This window comes from Falco peregrinus, chromosome 2 (assembly GCF_023634155.1).
Source record: "Falco peregrinus isolate bFalPer1 chromosome 2, bFalPer1.pri, whole genome shotgun sequence".
Classification (NCBI taxonomy): Eukaryota; Metazoa; Chordata; class Aves; order Falconiformes; family Falconidae; genus Falco; species Falco peregrinus.
In genome coordinates this window covers 125887207-125905857 of record NC_073722.1, presented here as the reverse complement: position 1 = coordinate 125905857, position 18651 = coordinate 125887207, and the positions used below count along the sequence as shown (strand labels likewise).

Sequence of the window (18651 nt, the reverse complement as noted above, 5' to 3'; positions counted from 1 at the left end):
CGACGGAGAGCAGGGCTGGGGGGCGTCGAGGGCCCTGCCCTCAGCCCCCTCCTTGCTCCCCATTGCCCCCAGGACGTGGGGCTGAGCCCACTGGCACTGCAGCACAAGCCTTGGGCTGTGGTGGGGTCAGGGATGGTGGAGCAGCCGGCGGCGTGGCTGGGTACCTGCTCCCCATCGTGGGCTGCCTGCTACAGCACCATGTAGGAAAAACCGCGTTTATTGGGGGCTGACCTGAAAAAAAAGGGGGGGGAAAGGAAAAACAACAGAGAAAGCCACGAGGAGGGTGAGGGGCCCAGCTTCCTCCCTGCTCCCTGGGAGGGATCCCCGAGCCGTGGAGGGGGAAGGCACCGAGAAGGCGGCTGGAGCCATGGGGGGCCAGATCCCCAGCTCCAGCAAGGCACGGATCCCCTGGACCCCGAGCAGCCCCCCATACCCCAGCAAGGGGCAAACTGAGGCACAGCAGCAGTCAGAGCTGGGGAGAGCTTCATGTCACCCTGTGCCCTGCGTGGGACGGTGCTGGCTTGGCTCAGGGCCTGCGAAGTCCCTGGGGCTGGTGAGGGTCAGCGTGGGATCAGGGGCTCCGCACCGGGGGGAACCCTGGGCAGGAGCCCCCCCAATCCCCAGCAGCAGATGGTCTCTGGCCCAGGGGGGATGGGGTGTCTGTGCGTCACAAAGGCAGTGAGGGGACGACTCCGAGTGGCCCCGTGGGAGCCAGTCCTTGCAGCAGGGACAGTGGCAGGGACGTGGGGGTCCGGGCAGAACTGGCAGCTTGCGGGTGCCGCAGCCAGGCAGGACGGGCAGGCAGGAGTGGTGGCTCCGGGACCGCATCCAGGCATCTCCCTGCACAGGAACCGGCTTCAGCTGCCAGACGGGGTGGGATGCACGTGGCGGGGCAGGAGGAGGCTTGGCGAGACCTCAGGAGCGGGACAGAGGGGCCATGGCCATCCCACCTGGACTTCACCAGCGGTTCCTGCTGTACGGGGACTGCACCTGCGGGCACAGCAGGATGGTGCTGAGATGGCACGGTGGTGGCAGCCAGACTGCAGCCAGGCTGGCAGACCCAGTCCAGCGCCGGTGGGGAGGTGCAGCCTGACTCACTGCAGGGCTCCAGGGTGCTGGGCAGAGCCATCCCTGCCCCTGCCCTCCCACGCAAGACACTGCAGTGAAGACAGACTTTGCCCCCAGCCACGGGCTGGACCTCAGTGCCCGCTGCGTTGCACATTAACCCACCTGGCAGTTCCTGCCATCCCGCTGGGCGCTGCCGTGCCGGGCCTGTGCCGCGAAGGCGTCCTCGGCTCGCAGCGTGGAGCTGCTGCTGCCGGCTGCGGGGCTGCTGGTGGAGGCACGGGGCAGGATCACGTCATACGGACCTTCGGTCTGAGGGGCAGACGCAGGGGGCTGTAGAGGCACTGGGAGCACCCCCAGCCCTGCAGGGTCCCAGGGGAGGAAGGGAAGGGGTGACCCTCCCCAGCACCCCATTACAGCAGCCCCTGGGACACCGTGGCCCCCAGCCTCATCCCGTCCATCAGGCAGGATGCAGCCACCACCAGTGAGCCTGGCTGGCCGCAGTGCCACACGGTATCACTTACCGGCCCTTTGTGCATCAGAGCCATCTCGGTGGGCTGGTAGACGCTGGTCAGCAGCTGCCCGTTGTAGCCACTGTATGGGGACACCGGCTTCTTGGCTGCAAAGAGATGGGGATGGTGAAGGGGGGGCTCACAGAGCCACCCCCACCCCACAGGGAGCTGGTTCTCGTTTGCAGGTTTAATGAGCTGACTCAGCAGCCGGCTGCTCTGTGCCTTTCCCTGGGGACAGGAGGTATGTCCCCAGGCTTTGCATCACCTTGCTGCTGGCACAGCCCCTGTCTGACCGGGCTTTGTTATTGTAGGGTCTCTCTGGAGGCAGGGTGGCGTGGGTGCTGCTCGGGAGCACCCACCCTGCCCCGTGGGCTGCAGACACCTTTGCTGGGGCAGGGCTGGCGACCGCCCGTCGGTCCCCATGGGGGCAGCTGACACCCGCCCTGTGTTATTGTAGGGTCTCGTGAGCAGAGCGCCTGCCTGGGGTGGAGGGCCAGGAGCCGTGGGCACCCCACGCCAGGGAGGGAGCACCTCTGCAGCTGCTGAGCTCAGCCCAAACTGGTAGACCCAGCCCAGCGGGTTTTCCGGAGCTACAACAACGGCAGGCGTCAATCCCAGGTGGGTCATGGCCAGACGTCTTGCCACCCGCCGCCCGCTGCCAGCCCTGGTGCCGGTGCCCGCTGCCAGCCCCGCCACGGGCCAAGAGGGTCCCCAGGGAGCCCCCGGTGCCTACCAAAGGAGGGCTCGTCCATGGAGAAGGCTTTGTTCTCCACAAACATGCTCTGTGACTTCTGCTCCTTGAGGATGGTCTCGTAGCCCACCCCGCGCGTGGGGTAGGTGTCATCCTCGAAGGGTTGCTCAGGGCCCCGCCGCGTCATGTGCGTCACCTCGGGGATGACGTAGAGGAGAAGGAAAGTACAGGCGTTGGAGACCAGTGCAACGGCCAGCGTGGGGTCATCCCAGCCAGGCTTCTTGCCCACGTGCTGGTTCCCGTAGAGGTACATGGTCGTCCATGACACCCAGATGGCCATGGAGAGGCCGGTGGTGGCCAGGATGAAGGTGCTGTGCTTGCGCCAGCGGCTGTAGCGGCCACAGAGGGCTGGCCAGGCGGTGCCAAAGGCGGCTACCAGCAGGAACATGACGTAGATGAGTGCCATGACGAAGTCAGCATCCGCCAGCTGGCAAGGGTCAGAGGAGCCACCCTCCTGCCGTGCCACTGTGATGATGAGCCACTCGGTGTTGATGATGACCTCCACCAAGGTGAGGAGCAGGGCCACCACCAGCGTCACCCAGCCCCGCGGGCCCCGGTTCCTCCGCACCAAGAAGTTGAGGGCCATGGCATGTGCCAGCAGGGAGGAGAAGCAGATGCCAAAGAGGACGCCGAAGAGGAAGCGGCGTGAGGTGCAGGTGGAGAAATCTGCCCCCACGATGAAGTCGAATGTCAGGCAAAAGAGCCCAAAAGTGCCCAGAAGAAAGAAGACCTGCGTGGCCACCAGGCTCTTCTTCTGGGGGTCCTGCACGAAGGGCAGGCTGGCCACCAGGACGATGGTGAGCACGAAGCTGGTCACCACACCGAGGCTGGCCACGGCCTCCAGCACAATGCCCCAGACTGCCGAGAGGTCACAGAGGTTGTAGTAGAGGGAGGCGAGGTCCTTGCCGCAGCCGGAGGGAGGGATGGTTTGTCCGCTGGCCGTGGGGAGCAGGGCCAGCAGCATGCAGGCAGCTGCTGGCGGCACCGCTGCAGCACCCATCCTGCACCGCAGTGCTGGCGCTGAGCGGGGCATCCAGGGACCCTGCGGGACAGAGGGAGTGTTAGGAAGCGGGAATCGGGGCCGCAGTTCTGCTCCTGGTGCTGACTGTGGCATTGCCAGGGCTCAGAGCATCCCTGCCCACAGCCCCCACTGGGCATCACTCCCACCGGGCCAGGGCAGGCGGCTGGGTCCTGGGGAGCGCTGGCACAGCTGAGCCCACCCCAGCGTGGCCCAAAGCAGCCCCAGATGGGACCGGGATGACACATGTCCCCTGCTGGCTCCTGGCCTGGAGACCAGAGGCAGCCGAGGGGGGCTCAACCTCCTCTGCACCCCGCACTCTCTCTCCTGACATGGGACTTCTCTGAGCGTGGCTGTGCCGATCCCTTCCTCCGGTGCCGGGAACAGACAGCCCGTGCCCACTGGCTTTCTCGGGAACACCGAATGCAGGCCCGGGCCAGATTGGCAGAAGTAACGCCTGGGGACAAGGCTGTCCCCCCGGCTTGTCCCTGCGTGCCAGCACGTTCCTCTTTCCACTTCTCCTGTCCCACTTCTTTCCTCCAGCTCCGGGCACCGACCCAGCGCAGGTCCCGTGTCCGGCACTGCCGGCCGCCGGCACGCAGGCAGCGCAGCCTGGCACGGCACGGCACGGCACGGCACGGGGGTCCCTGTCCCCCCTCCTGCAGCCCCGGGGAGTGCGGGGTGGGCACGGGGAAGAGGAGGAGACAGCGAGAAAGCTGCAGCCCCGCTGCTGGCGGGGGAATCCCGGCAGGAGACCTCCGGCAAGGTGACCCCGGGCTGGAGCGGGGGCAGCGCCTCGGGCCGGGACCCCCGGCTGCCCCCGCAGACCCGCCCCGCACCCGGGGCTGCCGCTCCCGGATGGGGTCAGGGACCCCCGGCCCCCGCGGGCCGGACCGGACTGGTGGCACCGCGCCCTCTCCGGCTGCCCCCCCCCCCCCGCCCCCCGGTCGGTCCCCCGCCCCCGCGGCCAGACCCCCGCCCCCCCGGTCGGCTCCGGCCCCGTTCTCCGGCGCTCCCGCCCGGTGCCGGCCCCCAAACTTGGCCAGAGCCGCCCCCAACTCCTCGGCCAGGCGAGCTCGCGGGGGCGGCCGGCTCCGGGTCCCGCTCCGGGATCCCGCACCGTTCCCGTGAGGTTCCCAGGCCCCCAGCCCTGCGGGGCTCGGCACCCCCCCCGCCCCGGCCCCGCTCACCGGCTCCACGCCCGGTGCCCGGCCGCTCCCCGCGCTCCGCCGTGCCGAGCCCCGGTCCCGCCGCACCGTGCGCGCCTGCCCGGCCCGGCGCGGCCCCTCCCCGAGGTGCGGCTCTGCCCGGGGAGCGCGCCCGGGGCCGGCCGGGACCTGCCCCGCCACGGGCGGGGGGCGCCGAGCCGGGCGGGGGTCCCTGCCCCGGGGGCGTGGGGGCGTGAGCCGGGGGGTGAGATGGGCAGGGGAGCCCACCTGGCCATCGCGGCGATGAGTCCGTGGGGTCTCAGCCCAGCGGGGCCGGGGCTGCCCGGCGCTGCGGGGCTGGCGCCACCGGGAAAGACCCTCGGGGGACATGGGATGGCGGCGGGGGGGTGGGGGGCCGTCTGTGCCGGGGCAGCATCACCCGCACGGGGCCTCGCCCCCACCACCTGGTGCTGGGCCGGTGGCATCCAGCCCGGCGAGGTCCTCGGGGGGCCGGGAGCGGGGCAGGAAGCACCGGCTCCCGGCGGGAAGCCCCAAGGCGCAGCCCGGAGGGGCCTCCCGCAGGAATGTCAGCTGACGGCTAAAGCCGGAGCCCTTGGCAGGGCGGCGGGGCCCCAGAGAGCCCTTCCCGCCGGCGGCCCGGGGCAGCCGCGGCGGTGGTCGGTGGTCCCTGCCCCGGCGGGGTGGCCGTGCGCCTTGGAGCTGAGCGGGGGCACCCTGCAGTCACCCATCCCGGCGGCTCGGGTACAGGGGAATGCCCCGGGAGAGTCGGGGTGCCCCGGGGGACCGGGGCCCTGCCAGCCTCCGGGGAGGTTTCCAGGCAGGCGCTGCTATTTTGGGAGGGTGAAGCAAGAAGGCGAAGGATGCGGACGAAAGTTCAACGTGCCTCTGGCGGGTCCTCCCCCAGCCCGGCATGGGATGAAAACAATCCCAGCAGAAAGGGCGGCAGAGCCGGAGCCGGCAGCACCCACGGCACGAGGACCGGCACCTGCCAGAGCCTGCGGCGAGGAGATGGCGTGTCTGGGCTGGGTGCTGCACCCGCTGCTGCCATCCTGCCCTTCTCCCTGTGGAGCGCTGGGCTGCAGGACGGCTGTCGGGGGAGGATGGTCCCTCCCAACTGAGACATGTGCACACGCGTGTGCCCTCGCATGGGTGCTGGAGCAGGGCGGCGTGGGCAGGGGGACTCTGCAGCAGCCTCCTGTGCCTCAGTTTCCCCAGGGAGCCGGAGTTCAGGCTCGCAGGGGCCTGGCAGTAGCCCCCGCTCTCTGGGAATGGCTCAGCCGCGGTAAGCAGTGCCAGGAGTGCGGGCTGGCTGCCGGGCTGGCCGTGACCGCAGCCCAGGCCACGCTGCATGCAGCTTCCTGCTGCCTGTTTCCTTCCGCCGCGTGGGGCCGGTGGGTTTCCCGGCTGCTGACTCAGCTCAAGCCCCCCGCCACCCCCACACCCGCCGTGGGACCGCTGCCAGGCGTCTGCCCTGCCGAGGCTGTCCTGCAGCTGCACAGCTTTCACCCTCGCGTCCCCCCCCATGGCGTTTGATTTCCTACCCCCTTTCCCGTGGGGACCCTTCTGGCTTTCCAGCCCTTCCTGCGCACCCCTGGGGTTTTTGTAGGTCCTACAGAAACACCCCACCAGGGAGGCGGCTGTGGGGTACGCTGGGTGTGATGCCACCACGTGCTGGCTGCCTGGCAGGGACCAACTGTGGACTGCAAGGGACCGGTGCGTGCCGGGGTGGTCAGTGCCTGGCACAGCCCTTTTGGCGAGGGCAGAGCCTGTTCCCCGTTCCCCAGTGCCGTGGATGGGCTGGGGACCACAGTGGTCCCCATGGTGCCATTTCCTCTGGCACAGCAGCCATGGTGAGGGGCTGGGCTGCAGCTTGGCATGGCACTGGGACCTGGGCCAGGCTTCCCTGCTGGCTCACTCCAAAAACATCGGCACGCCAGGCGCATATTTTCCAGGCTTACCTTTCCTATGGAGCTGCAGGGCCAGGCGGCTGGCGCGGCAGCACAGTGGCACGGCCGACTGCGCCCCAGCTCCGTGGCAGCTCCCACTCAGCCGGCCACAGCAGCTCCCCGCGGGAAGGCGAAAGCTGTACCTGGGGGCCCCACTGCCCTCCCCGCTGCCGCTCAGGCCGGGGCTGGGGAGCTGTTTTCCACCCCAGCCGGTTCTGTCCAGACCGGAGCCCCTCGCCACCGGCGGACGCGGTCAGCACATTTCCACCTCCCTCGCCAAGTGAATAAGCACCGGTTGGTGAGGGGGGGTGGTGGCGGTCCTGGCCTGCCACAAGCAGAGCTGGAGCTCCTGCCAAACACTGGCCTTGCCAGCCAAGCCCCCCTGCCCCTTGGCCCCTCTGGCCGTGGCAAAGGGCCCTGCAGTGGGATCGAGCCCTGGAAGCTCCTGGGGAGGGGTACCCACCGGGCAGGAGGTGCTGGCCAGGTTAATAACTAATCTTTTCCCAGTCCTGCTCTCCTCAAGTGCCAGAATTAATGGAGCGAACACCTCCCAGGTACCACCTGCGCCACCAGGTCGGGGTTTAACTCTGTCACCAGTATGGGCAGAGCCGGATCCTGCCTGGCGTAAGGCAGCATCGCTGGTGGGGGCTGCCTGTGCAGGGGACTGATCTGGCTGTGGGGTCCTGTGGTGTGTGCCAGCGCTTGTGTGGGTCAGCCCCACATCCCGGCAGTCGTGGCTTATCCCATATTTGCAACCGGGGCAAACCTTGTGCCGCATCTCACCGCGGTGCCGGGCACAGCCAGGGCTTGGTGGGGTGAGCACTGGAGAAGCCTGGTGGACTGGGGGGGTCTTTGGCTGAGGCCTTGCCTCCAGGGCAGCCCCCCAGGTGCTGTCCTACCCAGTCTTGGGGAATTAGAGCGGAAAGGCTGCTCTGTTTGGGGGGATTACACTAAGGACCTTATGGGGGAATTAGGGTGGGGAGCAGGGGGGGCCAGCTCGCTGTCCCGGGCTGTGCCAGCTCTTCAAGTGTCCCATCCCTGCCCTCTGGTGGCAGCTGGGGACAAAGGCTGGCACCGCACGGCCAGTGTCACACCAGCTTGGCGCTGGTGCTGGGTGCAATCGATGCAGCAGGGCATCATGAGCCCCCTCCCTTGCAGCCGGTGGGCGATGCTACCGCCGGGGTGCCCAGGGGCTGCAGCCTTGTGGAGCGGCTCTCCTGGGTGTCTGGGATAATGGGTGGTGGTCAGCTCCTGCTCAGCCCAGAGCTGGGGTTGTCCCCTGTGCCCGGGCCCCACAGCTGGGGACGCTGGACCCCATGGATGCTCCCTCCCAGCATCCCCCAGGCACGAGCACTGGAGTGGGCAGGGCTGAGAGCTCGGGGCTGGGCAGAGGGACCCTATGCCCAGGGGTGCTAATGCAGGGTGCCCCCATCCCAGCCGCTCGGACCCAGGCAGAGCTTTGGTCTCAGCATGGCAGTTTGTGGAGGAAAGACCATCCTGCCAGCACCCAGCAGGCACCGCATCTTTGCCAGGAGCTCACCTGTGCCCATCACCCCTCACCACGGGGCAGCCGTGCCCAATGGGCTCCCTGGGACCTTCGGTGTATTGGTTCATCATGTGCTGGAGCTGATGCAAGACAGCAGGTCACACTCACTCCCTGGCTGTGGCTGGCCACGGAAATCCCATAAAACCCATGGCCACGGGGCTGGGGAGGACCCCAGCCCAGGGGGACACATGTGGAGCAGGCAGCAGTTCCTGCCACTGAGCTGGGCACGTCCTTGCTGCCCCGTGGCTGTTTTCCGGGGGGGGGGGGGGCTGAATGCTGCGCATCCTGAGGGGCTGAGCAGGGGCAGGGCTGAACTGCCTGTCCCGCTGCGGCTCAGGGAGCTGGCAGGGGTCCCTGGGGTGCAGCGGTGCTGCCACCAAGGCACGATGGCCCCAAACAGGTGAGCACAGCCGCCTCCTTTTGCCACCACCACCAGTCTCGGTGTTAATGCCCAGTTCGGCGGAGAGTGGGCATCATGGGGGCAGTGTCCCAGGGGCAGGGTCTTGCTGGGTTCTGGTGCAATGCATGGGGCTGGGTGAGCACCGGGAACCCCGGCTGAGCACCGCCCCAGCTAATGGCAGCCCAGGCTCAGAGGGCAGTGCCAGGCAGCAGCTCCAGTGGTTTCAGGGCTGGGGGTGGGAAGTGACTGCTGCCGTGCTGGGGGCTGTGCTGGAGGTGGGTCCGGAGCACCTCGCCCACCATGCGGCGGAAGGTCTGGCTGACAAAGCAGTAGAGGAAGAAGTTGACGGTTGTGTTGAGCATGGCCACCATGTTGGCGATGTCCAAGGCCAGGTGCATGCACCACTCCCTCTTGACCGAGGCCACGTAGAGGTGGCAGATCATGACAACGGTCCGGGGAGTCCAGAGCACAATGAACATGGCGGTGACAGCCAGGAGGAGGGCTGTGGTCTTGCTCAGGTGGGGCTGGCCACCCCCAAAGTGCCTCCGCTGCTTCAGCTTGCAGATGATGATGGAGTTCGTGGCCAGGAAGATGCTGCAGGGCAAGAAGTAGATGGTGACACAATGCACCCACTTGAGCACCATGTCCAGGGTGGCTGGGGGATCGGCATCACGCCAGGCATCCAGCCACCAGTAGAAGGGGATGCCCGTGGCCAGAGCGACAGCAAAGACGGCTGCAATGATCTTGCGGGTACGCTGCGGGTAGGAGACAGTATGGTACCGCAGTGGGTGGCAGAGGGCCATGTAGCGGTCCATGGTCAGCAGGACGGTGACCCAGATGGAAGTGTGGTTAGCTGTGAACTCCCGCACATTGACGGTGTGGATGAAGGTGCTGGGCACCGCCCGGGCCAGGATGGCTGTCTGCAGGATGAAGCCCACAAAGATGATGAAGACCTGAGTGAGGATGTCAGAGGTGGTCAGGGCAAGGAGGTACCAGTATGATGACTTCTTGGTCCTTGTGGCCAGGCGGGACAGGGCCACAGCGGTCAGGATGTTCACTGGAGGGAGAGGAGCAACATGTGGTGGTTGGACCCCGGGGCTCACAGCCCGCGCTGCAGCCCCCGGGACCCCAGAGGTGCTCAGGCTCTCCCAGGGCTGCAGGGTGAGCTGCATAGGCCCCAGCTGGGGTGGGGAGCTATAAATATCATGGTGCAGTGGGGATTTGCTGAGCTGATTAATCTCTTCCATGTGTCAACCCAAGCAACACAAACACCATCTGTCCCTGCTGCTGCAGCACCTGCCACGTGGGGCTGGGCTTTACAGCCGGGTGCCGCAGCTGGGGCAGGCCTGAGGCCAGGGGGTCTGAGGGGAGCAGGTTGGTGCCCCCCGCCCCTGAGGACTCTCCTCCACACCCCCAAAAGCCCTGGGGCTCAGACAGGAGCTCAGGGCACAGGCATGGGCTGGACTGAGGATGCACAGCTCAGCAAGCGTTGTATGAGCTCAGCACCCAGGTAGGTGCTGCCCCCTGCGTTCCTGGGAACCCCCCCCCCCCGCCCCAGCCCCCTCACCTGGCAGCCCCAGCCCCAGCAAGATGCTGTAATACACGATGGGGAAGATGCCGACCATGCAGGGTGACCGCTCTGCCTCCAGCTGTGCCACCTCGCTGGCCCACACCACCGCCGTGCTGTTGGGCACCGGGACCATCGCCTTCCGCCACGGACCGTCTGCCAGGGGAGATGGGGAGCATCAGGGTGGCACCCAGGCCAGGGCTCAGCCGGGATGTGGCACAGGGGGCTCGAGGTGTGTTGGCTCCCATGGGCGCAGTTGCCCCAGGTCTGCCTCCATGTCTGCCTGTGATGGCAGGCTTTGGAGTTGCCAGCTGCCCACGGGTGCTGCGAGACGAGGGACACAGGATCCAGCCCCCATGGGGACACCGGGGTGATGGTCCCCGTAGTGGAGGGTGGCCCTGCTGCCATAGATACTCGTTTATCCCCTGGCTCTGTTTACCCCCGGCTCCGTTTATCACCTTGAAGAAAACTGGATTAAAACACCCTGTTCTTGGGTGGCTGCCCGGGGGGCGAGGCCCCGGCTCCCAGCCCGGCCTGGGTGCCACCCGCCGGGACCCAGCGGTGCCGGGGAGGACCCAGAGGTGCTGGAGGCGGGTCCCTGCGGCGCCAGGGCGGGGTGACTATCTCCAGGCTGCCAGACAGGTCCTTTGCCAGCTCCTCCTCAGGCTGGCTGGCATGAGGCAGCGAGGCTGGAGGAGTCTGGCAGCGGCGCTGCCGGTACCCCTGCCCGTACCCCTGCCCGTACGCGGATCGGGCCCACGCTGCGCCCGACCATTCATAAACGCGGGCGGCACCACTCCGCTCCGGAGCTCTCTGTTTCTATTGGCTAGAAGGAATCAGATCTCACCCAATAAGAGAGGCGCGCTCCAGGAATGGGAAGGCCAAGCCCGAGAGGTGCGTTCTGATTGGTCAGAAGCCCCCTCCCCGCAAAAAAAATTAGCATCTCCCAAGGGGGACCGCGACCCCCGGGTCCTAGTGCCTGGGGAGGGTGAGGGGTGTAGAGGGGGTGCTGAGCCCGGGGCAGGGTGCCTGGTGCAGGGGCGTCCTCAGCCCGTTACTGGGCACCGCTCCGGCCCCGATCCAACCCTGTCCCCACAGGGATCCCCAAACTGCCCCCGTCCCAGATATCGCAGAGCCTCGACGACTCAACGACCCGGGGGGGCTCATCTCCCGCAGCCGGTGCTTCTGTTCCGGGCGCCTCGGCGATGGATCTGCCCCCGCAGCAGCGCTCGCGCTGGGGGGTCCCACCGCCCTGACCCTGGGAGCCCGGGGGGCTTTGGGCGCTGCGCCCGGCCGGGATGGAAGGACGGATCCTGAGCCCCGAGTGGGTGGGAGCGGGGGGGGAGGGGGGCGGGGGGAGGGAGATGCACTGGAGGTTGCCAATTAACTGCAAATTAGATCTAGCTAATCAGCAGGGGCAAGTCCAGTCCCTTCATGTCCCGCCGGGAACTGGGGCATCGACCGGCTGCAGCTGCGGTGGGAGCGCGTTAACCCTTTCCCAGCCCTGATCCCGTTTGGGGGCGTCTGGGTGCGGTTGCCCGCCCTGACCGAGGTCCCACTCCCCACCCCCTGCGCGAGATGAGCTCTCACCTCGGTGGCCCCCCTGCCACCTGCCTGGCGTGCGGTGCCACCTCCCCCGGGTCCAGAGAGCCACAGATGCCCGTGTCCCCTCCGGTGGCTGTGACCCCTCCGATGGCCGATGGCCGTGTTGCAGTCGGTGGCCGTGTCCTCTCCAGCACCTGCAGCATCACAGCCTCCCGGGCGCAAAGGAAGTGGGGCGGAGGGAGAGTGGAGTGGGCAGAGCTGCGGCTGGGCTGGCGGGGCAGAAGGACGTCCCTGGGCCTCAGTGCTCCCGCAGGGCGCTGGGATGGGGTCACCCATCACCAGGGATGATGGCAAGGCTGTGCCAGCCCTGAGCAACCCGTGACAGAGCTTGTCCCCACCCCAGAGCAATAGGGATGGTGGTCTGGGTACTTGGGGACAGCTTGGGCCCTCCATTATATCCAAAGGCTTTTGTTGTCAGGCTGGGGGGCATCGTGCCTGTGCCTGGATCCCCAGCTCCCCTCCTTTGGGTGCTGGAGCCCCAGTGTCGGGGTTCGCCACACACCCTAAGGGAGGCTGGGGGCAGGCAGAGGTGGGGGCGGGCAGGCAGGGCTGCCCAAGCCTGGTGAGGGGCTGGCACAGGCTCTGCAAGCTGGCAGCCACGGTCTGTGGCCACCTCTGGGGTCTCGGGGGAGTGGGTCTGTGTGTGTGCACGAGTGAGTGTGCACGTGAGTGTGCATCTGTGTGCCTGTCCAGGCAGGGCTCTGCTCTGTGTGTGCCAGGGTGACCACTGACACAGCCCCGGCGTGCAGGTGGCATGCTGCTGGCCCAGGCTGGAGGGAAAACCTGTCCATGCCTCAGTTTCCCCAAGAGCACAGGGAAGGGTGGGAAGGCTGATGTTCCCTGCCTGTCCCTGCAGCCACCTAGCCCCCTGACTCCCACCCCCCTGGTGCCCCCAGCCCGCCGGAGTGATGCTCTCGCCCAGCCCTGGGGCTGGCAGGGGCCTGGCACGGGTCACTATGGCGAGCCAGCCCTCCGCCACCTCAGCTGCAGCTACCGGGGCCAGCACAGCTGCCCTCTCATCTCGTCAAGGGCTAGGGGATGGATGCCCTGTCCCCTGGTGACCCCCAGCACTGGCCCCCTGGTCCCCTGTGACCCCCTACATCCTACAGCCCGTGCCACCCTGCCCTGTGGCCAGCTGATGTCCCTGTGGGGGACACGAGGGTCCCTGGGCTGTAGGGCACAGCCTGGGCTGGCACTGTGCCGGCAGCTCACCGGGCGCAGGATCCCGGCAGGCTGTTGTTGTGCAGGCAGGTGGTTAAATGAGGCACTGGTGGACTCGCTGAGCCATGAAATGGCTGTGCCATGGCCGGGGCCCCTCGTCCCCCGGCTGGCCCATGCCTCTCCGCACTGCCTGGGCTGTGTGCTCTGCCTGCGCCATGCTCCTGGTGCTCCCCTGACCCAAGGGGCCGCAGGGCTTGAGCCCTGGCCCCACGCTGGGCATGGCATTGCCTGCCTGCCCGCCTGCCTGTACCTGTGAGGGGCTGGGGAGCCCCGGAGCGTGGCACAGCGATGGCTGGGTGGCTTGTCCCCCAGCTCCTCTGCCCACAGGTCAGGGCCAGATGGGTGATCCTTAGCCCTCTGGGAGCTGTGGCCACATCTGCCCACGCTCAACATCTGGAGACCCTGTCTAAGCCTGGGCCCCTTGCTCGCCCTCCTGGGCCATGGGGGTGTGGGCTTGGGGATGGGGCTCCTTGTCCCCGTGTCCCTGTCTCTGCTCCCACGTGAGCCCAATGCAAACCTGTCCTCAGAAGCCCTTGCTGGCACAAAAGCACTCCTGGCCACGGTGGCAGCACCGTGCCAGGGCCAGGTGAGCTGATGCAAAGGGACAGATGGGCTGAGCAGCCCCCACTCAGCTGGAGCCCCCCTGCCTGGCACAGGGCCCTGGCCACCACCATCCTACCCCACCGCATGCACCAATGGCTGCCTTTGCCCTGCTTGGCACGACACAGCATCCTTCCTGCTGCAGGGTGCTGGTGCTGGCAGCGCCGGCCGTGGCACAGCTTCCCCCCGTGGGTCCTGGGGAAGGAGCGGGGTGCGAGTGGGCATCAGCCACATTGTGCTGTCACCTTGCTCGGCAGCTGACCACAAAGCTGCAATACCAGCGCTAATCTCATCCGCCTGGATAGATACTCGATAACTGGGAATGGTTAATGTCCCCCTGTGCGGCTCTGGCACTGCTACACACTGAAGGTCACAGGACCACCCAGGTGGTGTCCCCAGGAGTGGGGGGCCAAGTGCTGCCCCCCATGACACGTGGGGTCCTGCTGCGCCCTGAGGCGACCTTGTGCAGCTGTCTTGGGGCTGAGCGCTGTGCTGGCAGATCCTGCCCAAGGAGCACCAAGCCACAGGGCAGGGGTCTCCTGCCCGGCACAGCAGCCCCCCGCTGCCTTCAAGGGGAGCACCGGTGGTGGGGGTGGGTGAGGGGCTGCTGTGTGAGCTGGGTTGCCTCTGTGGGGCCTGTCCCCCTGGTTGTGTCCTGTCTGGGGGTCTCCAGTCCTGGCTCCCCACCCGCTGATGCTGCTGGGGCCACGGCCAAAAGTGGGGTGCAGACACTCCTCACTCCCCTCGCTTGGGCTGTGCCAGCCAGTGCTCCCGCACAGAGGGGTGCCACCTCCTGCAGCAGGCTGGGGGCACCCAGCACCACTCCCAGCCCCATGCCTGACCTGCATCTCAGCGGGGCTGCCGCGGGGGCAAACACCACCTCGGCCCCATTGTGAAGCCCCTTAAGAGGCGCTGGGGCAGGCGAGGTGCCAGCGGAGGCCGGCAGGCAGCCTCTTGGCTGCAAAGGCTGGGAAAAGGGCAGGCAGTTCCTGCCGGCAGCCTGGATGCCATGGTGATGGGCTGCTGCCGGCATGAATACCCATGAGCTGGGGGGAGTGGGGAGGCCACATCGAGCTGTGCCCTGAATGCAAAGACCCCGCTGCTGCATCCTGGCAGCCTGGTGACACAAAGGGCTGCGGCCATGCATGGGGCTCCAGCAGGCGTACGGCCGCGGCACGGCACAGCGGTGCCCGGCGGCAGCGGGAGCAGGCGGCAGATGGAGATGCCCCCATGGCGTGCCGGGGCTCACCGGGGCACCCTGTCACACCACCCTAGGGTGCAGGGCTGGGGTCCAGGGTCAGGGTGGGATGGACGGGGGCTGGAAGCGGTTCCCTTGGTAACAGCCGGTCCCAGTTTCCACCAATCGATGTGGCGGCGTGGGCTGGGAGGGCTCTGGCCTACATAAGCGCCAGGCGGGCACTGTGCGCCCGCGCTGAGACCCGGCAGATGCGCTTGCGAGGCCATGGCCAGGCTGGCGGGGGCCTGGCCCGCCCAGCGCTGGGGCTGCGCCACTGCCTTCCTCCTCCTCCTCCTCCTCACCGTGCAAGCCGGTAAGGGTGGCTGTGGTGGTGGGAGGCATGGAGGGACCCCCATGCCGTGGGTCCCGCTGCCCTGGCTGGGTGCCGGGGTGGTGCTGGGCTGCGGTGTGGGTGTCCGGTGATGCCCGTGGCAGGCTGAGCACGGCTTTCCAGCAGCCGTCGCGGTGCCTGGGGAGGGATGGATGTGGCTGCTGGCTGTGCCCTGCTGCACGGCTGTGCCCCACGGTGCCCGGGAGGTGCCGGTGGTGAGAGCCAGGCCGCGCTTGCTGCTGCCTGGGGAAGCCTTGCTGCCCTCGGCACTGATGTCCAGCACCGTGGGGCAAAGGGCTCCTGACCCCCTTCCCCTTCCCTGCTCAGCCGGGCTTACGCTGGTGTGGGGAAGGGTAATCCGTCGGCTCGCCAGCTGGCAAGATGAGATTTGAGAGGGATGAGGCCACATTCACCCTGGAGGAAGGATGCTCCGGGGATGGGGTGGGAGTGGAGGAGAGGGAGGAAGGCTCCCCATGCCTGCAGGAGCACGGAGAGCCCCCTCATATTCCCAGGTCCCTCTCCAGCCCCTGCTGGGAGCCCAGCACTGCAGGGACACAGGCAAGGGGGACGGTCACCCCCGGTGTGTGCCCATGCCGGGGGCAGGCTGGGCTTCTGGCACATGCAGCTGATCGAGGGGAGCAAAACTTGGCTGGGCAGGAGGAGCCGTTCGCGGTGTCGGTGAGGCAGGGATCGCACCGGGCGCGGGCACGGCATGGCAGCTGCCTGCTGGGCAGCGGACCTGCAGCAGTGCTGGAGCAGCCAGTGTCCCGGGCTGCTCCGACCACAGGGATCACATCCCTGGATGAGGGGGCAGAGCGCTCCTGGCTCCCCACACCCATGGGCTCTCACGTGCTCTGAGTGTCGTTCGGGGATACAGGGGCTTGGGGGCAATGTCCAGGGCTCACTCTGCCTGCAGTGGGGACAGGACTGGGACTGGCAGACTGGGCTGTGAGCCAGCGCTGCCCAGTACAGGGCCATTTCCCAGCACGTCCCAGCCTAGGACATGGTGGTCTCACCCCTTCTGCTGCAGAACAGCAGTTTTCTGGCTCCCAAGGACACAAACGTCCCCATGTCCCCTCGTCCTCCCCACACCCCCTTGGCACCAGCCAGCCCTTTGGCACTGGGGGGAGCAGAGGGGGGATGCACAGAGCCAGGCTTCCCCAGCCTCCCGTTAACCACACATCGCCCCACACCCGGTCCCCACTCTGCCGTGCCTGGTTCCTGGGGTGCCACACTGGGATGGTCCCATCTCCCCACAGCCCAGAAAGCTGACCTTAGCAGCGATGCCACAGCAGCCACCATCAACCACTCACTGACGCTGCTGCAGCGGCTGCAGGAGCTGCTGCAGAACGGCAATGGCAGCGACTCAGTGTTGCGGGTGCGCACGGCTGCCTCCGATGAGGCCAAGGTGTTCCACACCCACCAGCTGCTGCTCAGCCTCCAGAGCGAGGTCTTTGAGAGCCTCCTGCACAACCAGAGCATTGTCACCCTGCATGAGCCGCCTGAGACTGCTGTGCTCTTTGAGAAGTTTATCAGGTACATGGGAACCCCATGGTGGGGGACATCAGGAGGGATGCAGGTCCCCTGGGGACCATGGGAACCCCACGGGATGGGGATGCCCAAAGGGATGCAGCCAAGGAGAGGAGCTGTTCCCTTATGGACCACAGGGACCCCATGGGATGGACACGGGAGGGATGCAGCCAAGGAGGGAGGATGCTCTCCTGGGGACTCCACAGGATGGGGATACCTGGAGGGATGTGACTGAAGAAGGAGGATGATCCTTCCCTGGGGACTCCACAGGATGGGATGCCTGGAGGGATGTGGCCAAGGAGGGAGGATGCTCCCCTGGGGACCTCAGAGGCTGGGGGCACACGGAGTGATGCAGCCCCAGAGGGTGGATGGTCCCTTGGGGACTGCGCTGCCAGAGCCTGCGGCAGAGCTGAGAAGGGGATTGGGGGACAACCAACATCACAACCCTGCACTCCGCCCCAGGTACCTGTACTGCGGGGGAGTCTCCATCCTGCTGCACCAAGCCATCCCCATGCACCAGCTGGCCAGCAAGTACCGGGTGTGGGGGCTGCAGCGCGGCGTGGCTGACTACATGAAGACCCACCTGGCCAGTGAGTCAAGCCAGGGCCATGTGGTGGGCTGGTACCACTACGCCGTGCACATCGGGGATGCGGCGCTGCAGGAGAGCTGCCTCCAGTTCCTGGCCTGGAACCTCTCGGCCGTGCTGGGCAGTGCCGAGTGGGGCTCGGTGAGTGTGGAGCTGCTGCTGCTGCTGCTGGAGCGCTCCGACTTGGTGCTGCACAGCGAGCTGGAGCTCTACACCGCCGTGGAGAGCTGGCTGAGCCGTCGGCAGCCTGAGGGTCTTGTGGCCGAACAGGTGCTGCGTGCCATCCGCTACCCCATGATAGCCCCCAGCCAGCTCTTCCGGCTGCAGGCGCAGTCCACGGTGCTGGCACGGCACTACAGTGCGGTGCAGGACCTGCTTTTCCAGGCTTTCCAGTTCCACGCTGCCTCCCCACTCCATTTCGCCAAGTATTTTGATGTCAACTGCAGCATGTTCCTACCCCGCAACTACCTCGCGCCCAGCTGGGGCTCCCAGTGGGTCATCAACAACCCGGCACGGGATGACCGCAGCACCAGCTTCCAGACCCAGCTGGGTCCCAGCAGCCACGACGCCGGCAAACGGGTGACCTGGAATGTCCTCTTCTCACCACGCTGGCTGCCCGTCAGCCTGCGCCCCGTCTACTCGGACTCAGTCTCGGGTGCCGTCCAGCCAGTGCGCATCGAGGATGGTCGCCCCCGGCTTGTCATCACCCCGGCCATGAGCAGCCCTGACTTTGCTGGCGTCAGCTTCCAGAAGACGGTGCTGGTGGGTGTGCGGCAGCAGGGCCGTGTCCTGGTGAAGCACGCCTACAGCTTCCACCAGAGCTCAGATGAGGTGGCTGACTTCCTCGCCCACGCCGACCTGCAGAAGCGCACCTCTGAGTACCTCATCGACAACTCCCTGCACCTCCACATCATCATCAAACCCGTCTACCACTCCCTCATCAAGGTGAAGAAGTAAAGAGGCAGAGCTGGGCCCCGTCACTGGACTGGCCCCAGCCCCGCAGGGGGGCTCACGCTTGGTCCTCCTGCTCGTAGGTAGATGGAGGTCCCCATGCCGGGGGGCCCCAGGGCTGAGCTGCCCACTGCCCACCCCTTCCCAACTGTCCCCCTGCCACGTGCCGTCCCCATCGCCGTCCCTGGGTGCCTGCGGCGAGCTGGGGGTGGGGGACGCTGGGAATCCCCCAGCCCTGTGTGGGTGGTGCAAGAGGCGAAACGTGCAGCCCATGGCTGCAAGCACACCCTGGGCTCACATACCCCAGTGGGCAAGAGGATGGGGAAAGGGACAAGCCCATCCATCCTGTGATGCCACCCCTGCAGCACGGGGGTCCCCCTGTGTGCCAGGCGGCGAGGTCGTGGTGCTGGTTACCCCAGCAGCAGCACCCTGGGGCTCGGCAGGGGCGGGATCTGGCTGCGTCCCCAACAGAGGATGCTTGGGGCACTGTCCCCACTCACGGCTGACAGTTGGCCCATCCCTGCCCGAGCACCCTCACCCCCTTCCTAATAAAAGCAGAAAATGAGCATGGGGCATGCAGGGGTGGTTTTGGGGGGTTCACTGCCCTGGGGATGGG

General features: G+C 67.2%; 3 protein-coding genes across 5 annotated transcripts; 1 reads left to right on the top strand and 2 right to left on the bottom strand.

The window, feature by feature from the left end:
- Nucleotides 1–199: 199 nt before the first annotated feature.
- Nucleotides 200–7216, bottom strand: GPRC5C (G protein-coupled receptor class C group 5 member C). 2 transcript variants are annotated; one of them, XM_055796540.1, is made up of 5 exons: nucleotides 4783–7216; nucleotides 2311–3370; nucleotides 1590–1684; nucleotides 1231–1377; nucleotides 200–990 (listed from the first exon to the last, which is right to left on the bottom strand). In XM_055796540.1, the coding sequence occupies exons 1-5, from the start codon at nucleotides 4882–4884 to the stop codon at nucleotides 958–960; spliced, it is 1437 nt and encodes a 478-aa protein (XP_055652515.1). In that variant the 5' UTR covers nucleotides 4885–7216; the 3' UTR covers nucleotides 200–957. The 2 variants fall into 2 exon arrangements, with proteins under 2 accessions (XP_055652515.1, XP_055652516.1); XM_055796541.1 differs by lacking the exon at nucleotides 4783–7216 and adding an exon at nucleotides 4537–4730.
- Nucleotides 7217–8546: 1330 nt separating this feature from the next.
- GPR142 (G protein-coupled receptor 142) lies at nucleotides 8547–9688 on the bottom strand. The gene has a single exon (XM_027786956.2). The coding sequence runs from the start codon at nucleotides 9652–9654 to the stop codon at nucleotides 8596–8598; it is 1059 nt and encodes a 352-aa protein (XP_027642757.2). The 5' UTR covers nucleotides 9655–9688; the 3' UTR covers nucleotides 8547–8595.
- A 1036-nt stretch (nucleotides 9689–10724) lies between these two features.
- Nucleotides 10725–18594, top strand: BTBD17 (BTB domain containing 17). Of its 2 annotated transcripts, none has more exons than XM_055796539.1 (3): nucleotides 10725–10868; nucleotides 16228–16504; nucleotides 16961–18594. In XM_055796539.1, exons 1-3 carry the CDS (start codon nucleotides 10847–10849, stop codon nucleotides 18039–18041), a joined length of 1380 nt encoding a protein of 459 aa, XP_055652514.1. In that variant the 5' UTR covers nucleotides 10725–10846; the 3' UTR covers nucleotides 18042–18594. The 2 variants fall into 2 exon arrangements, with proteins under 2 accessions (XP_055652514.1, XP_005237603.2); XM_005237546.4 differs by lacking the exon at nucleotides 10725–10868 and adding an exon at nucleotides 14741–14950 and having other exon boundaries at nucleotides 16961–18592.
- Nucleotides 18595–18651: the final 57 nt, after the last annotated feature.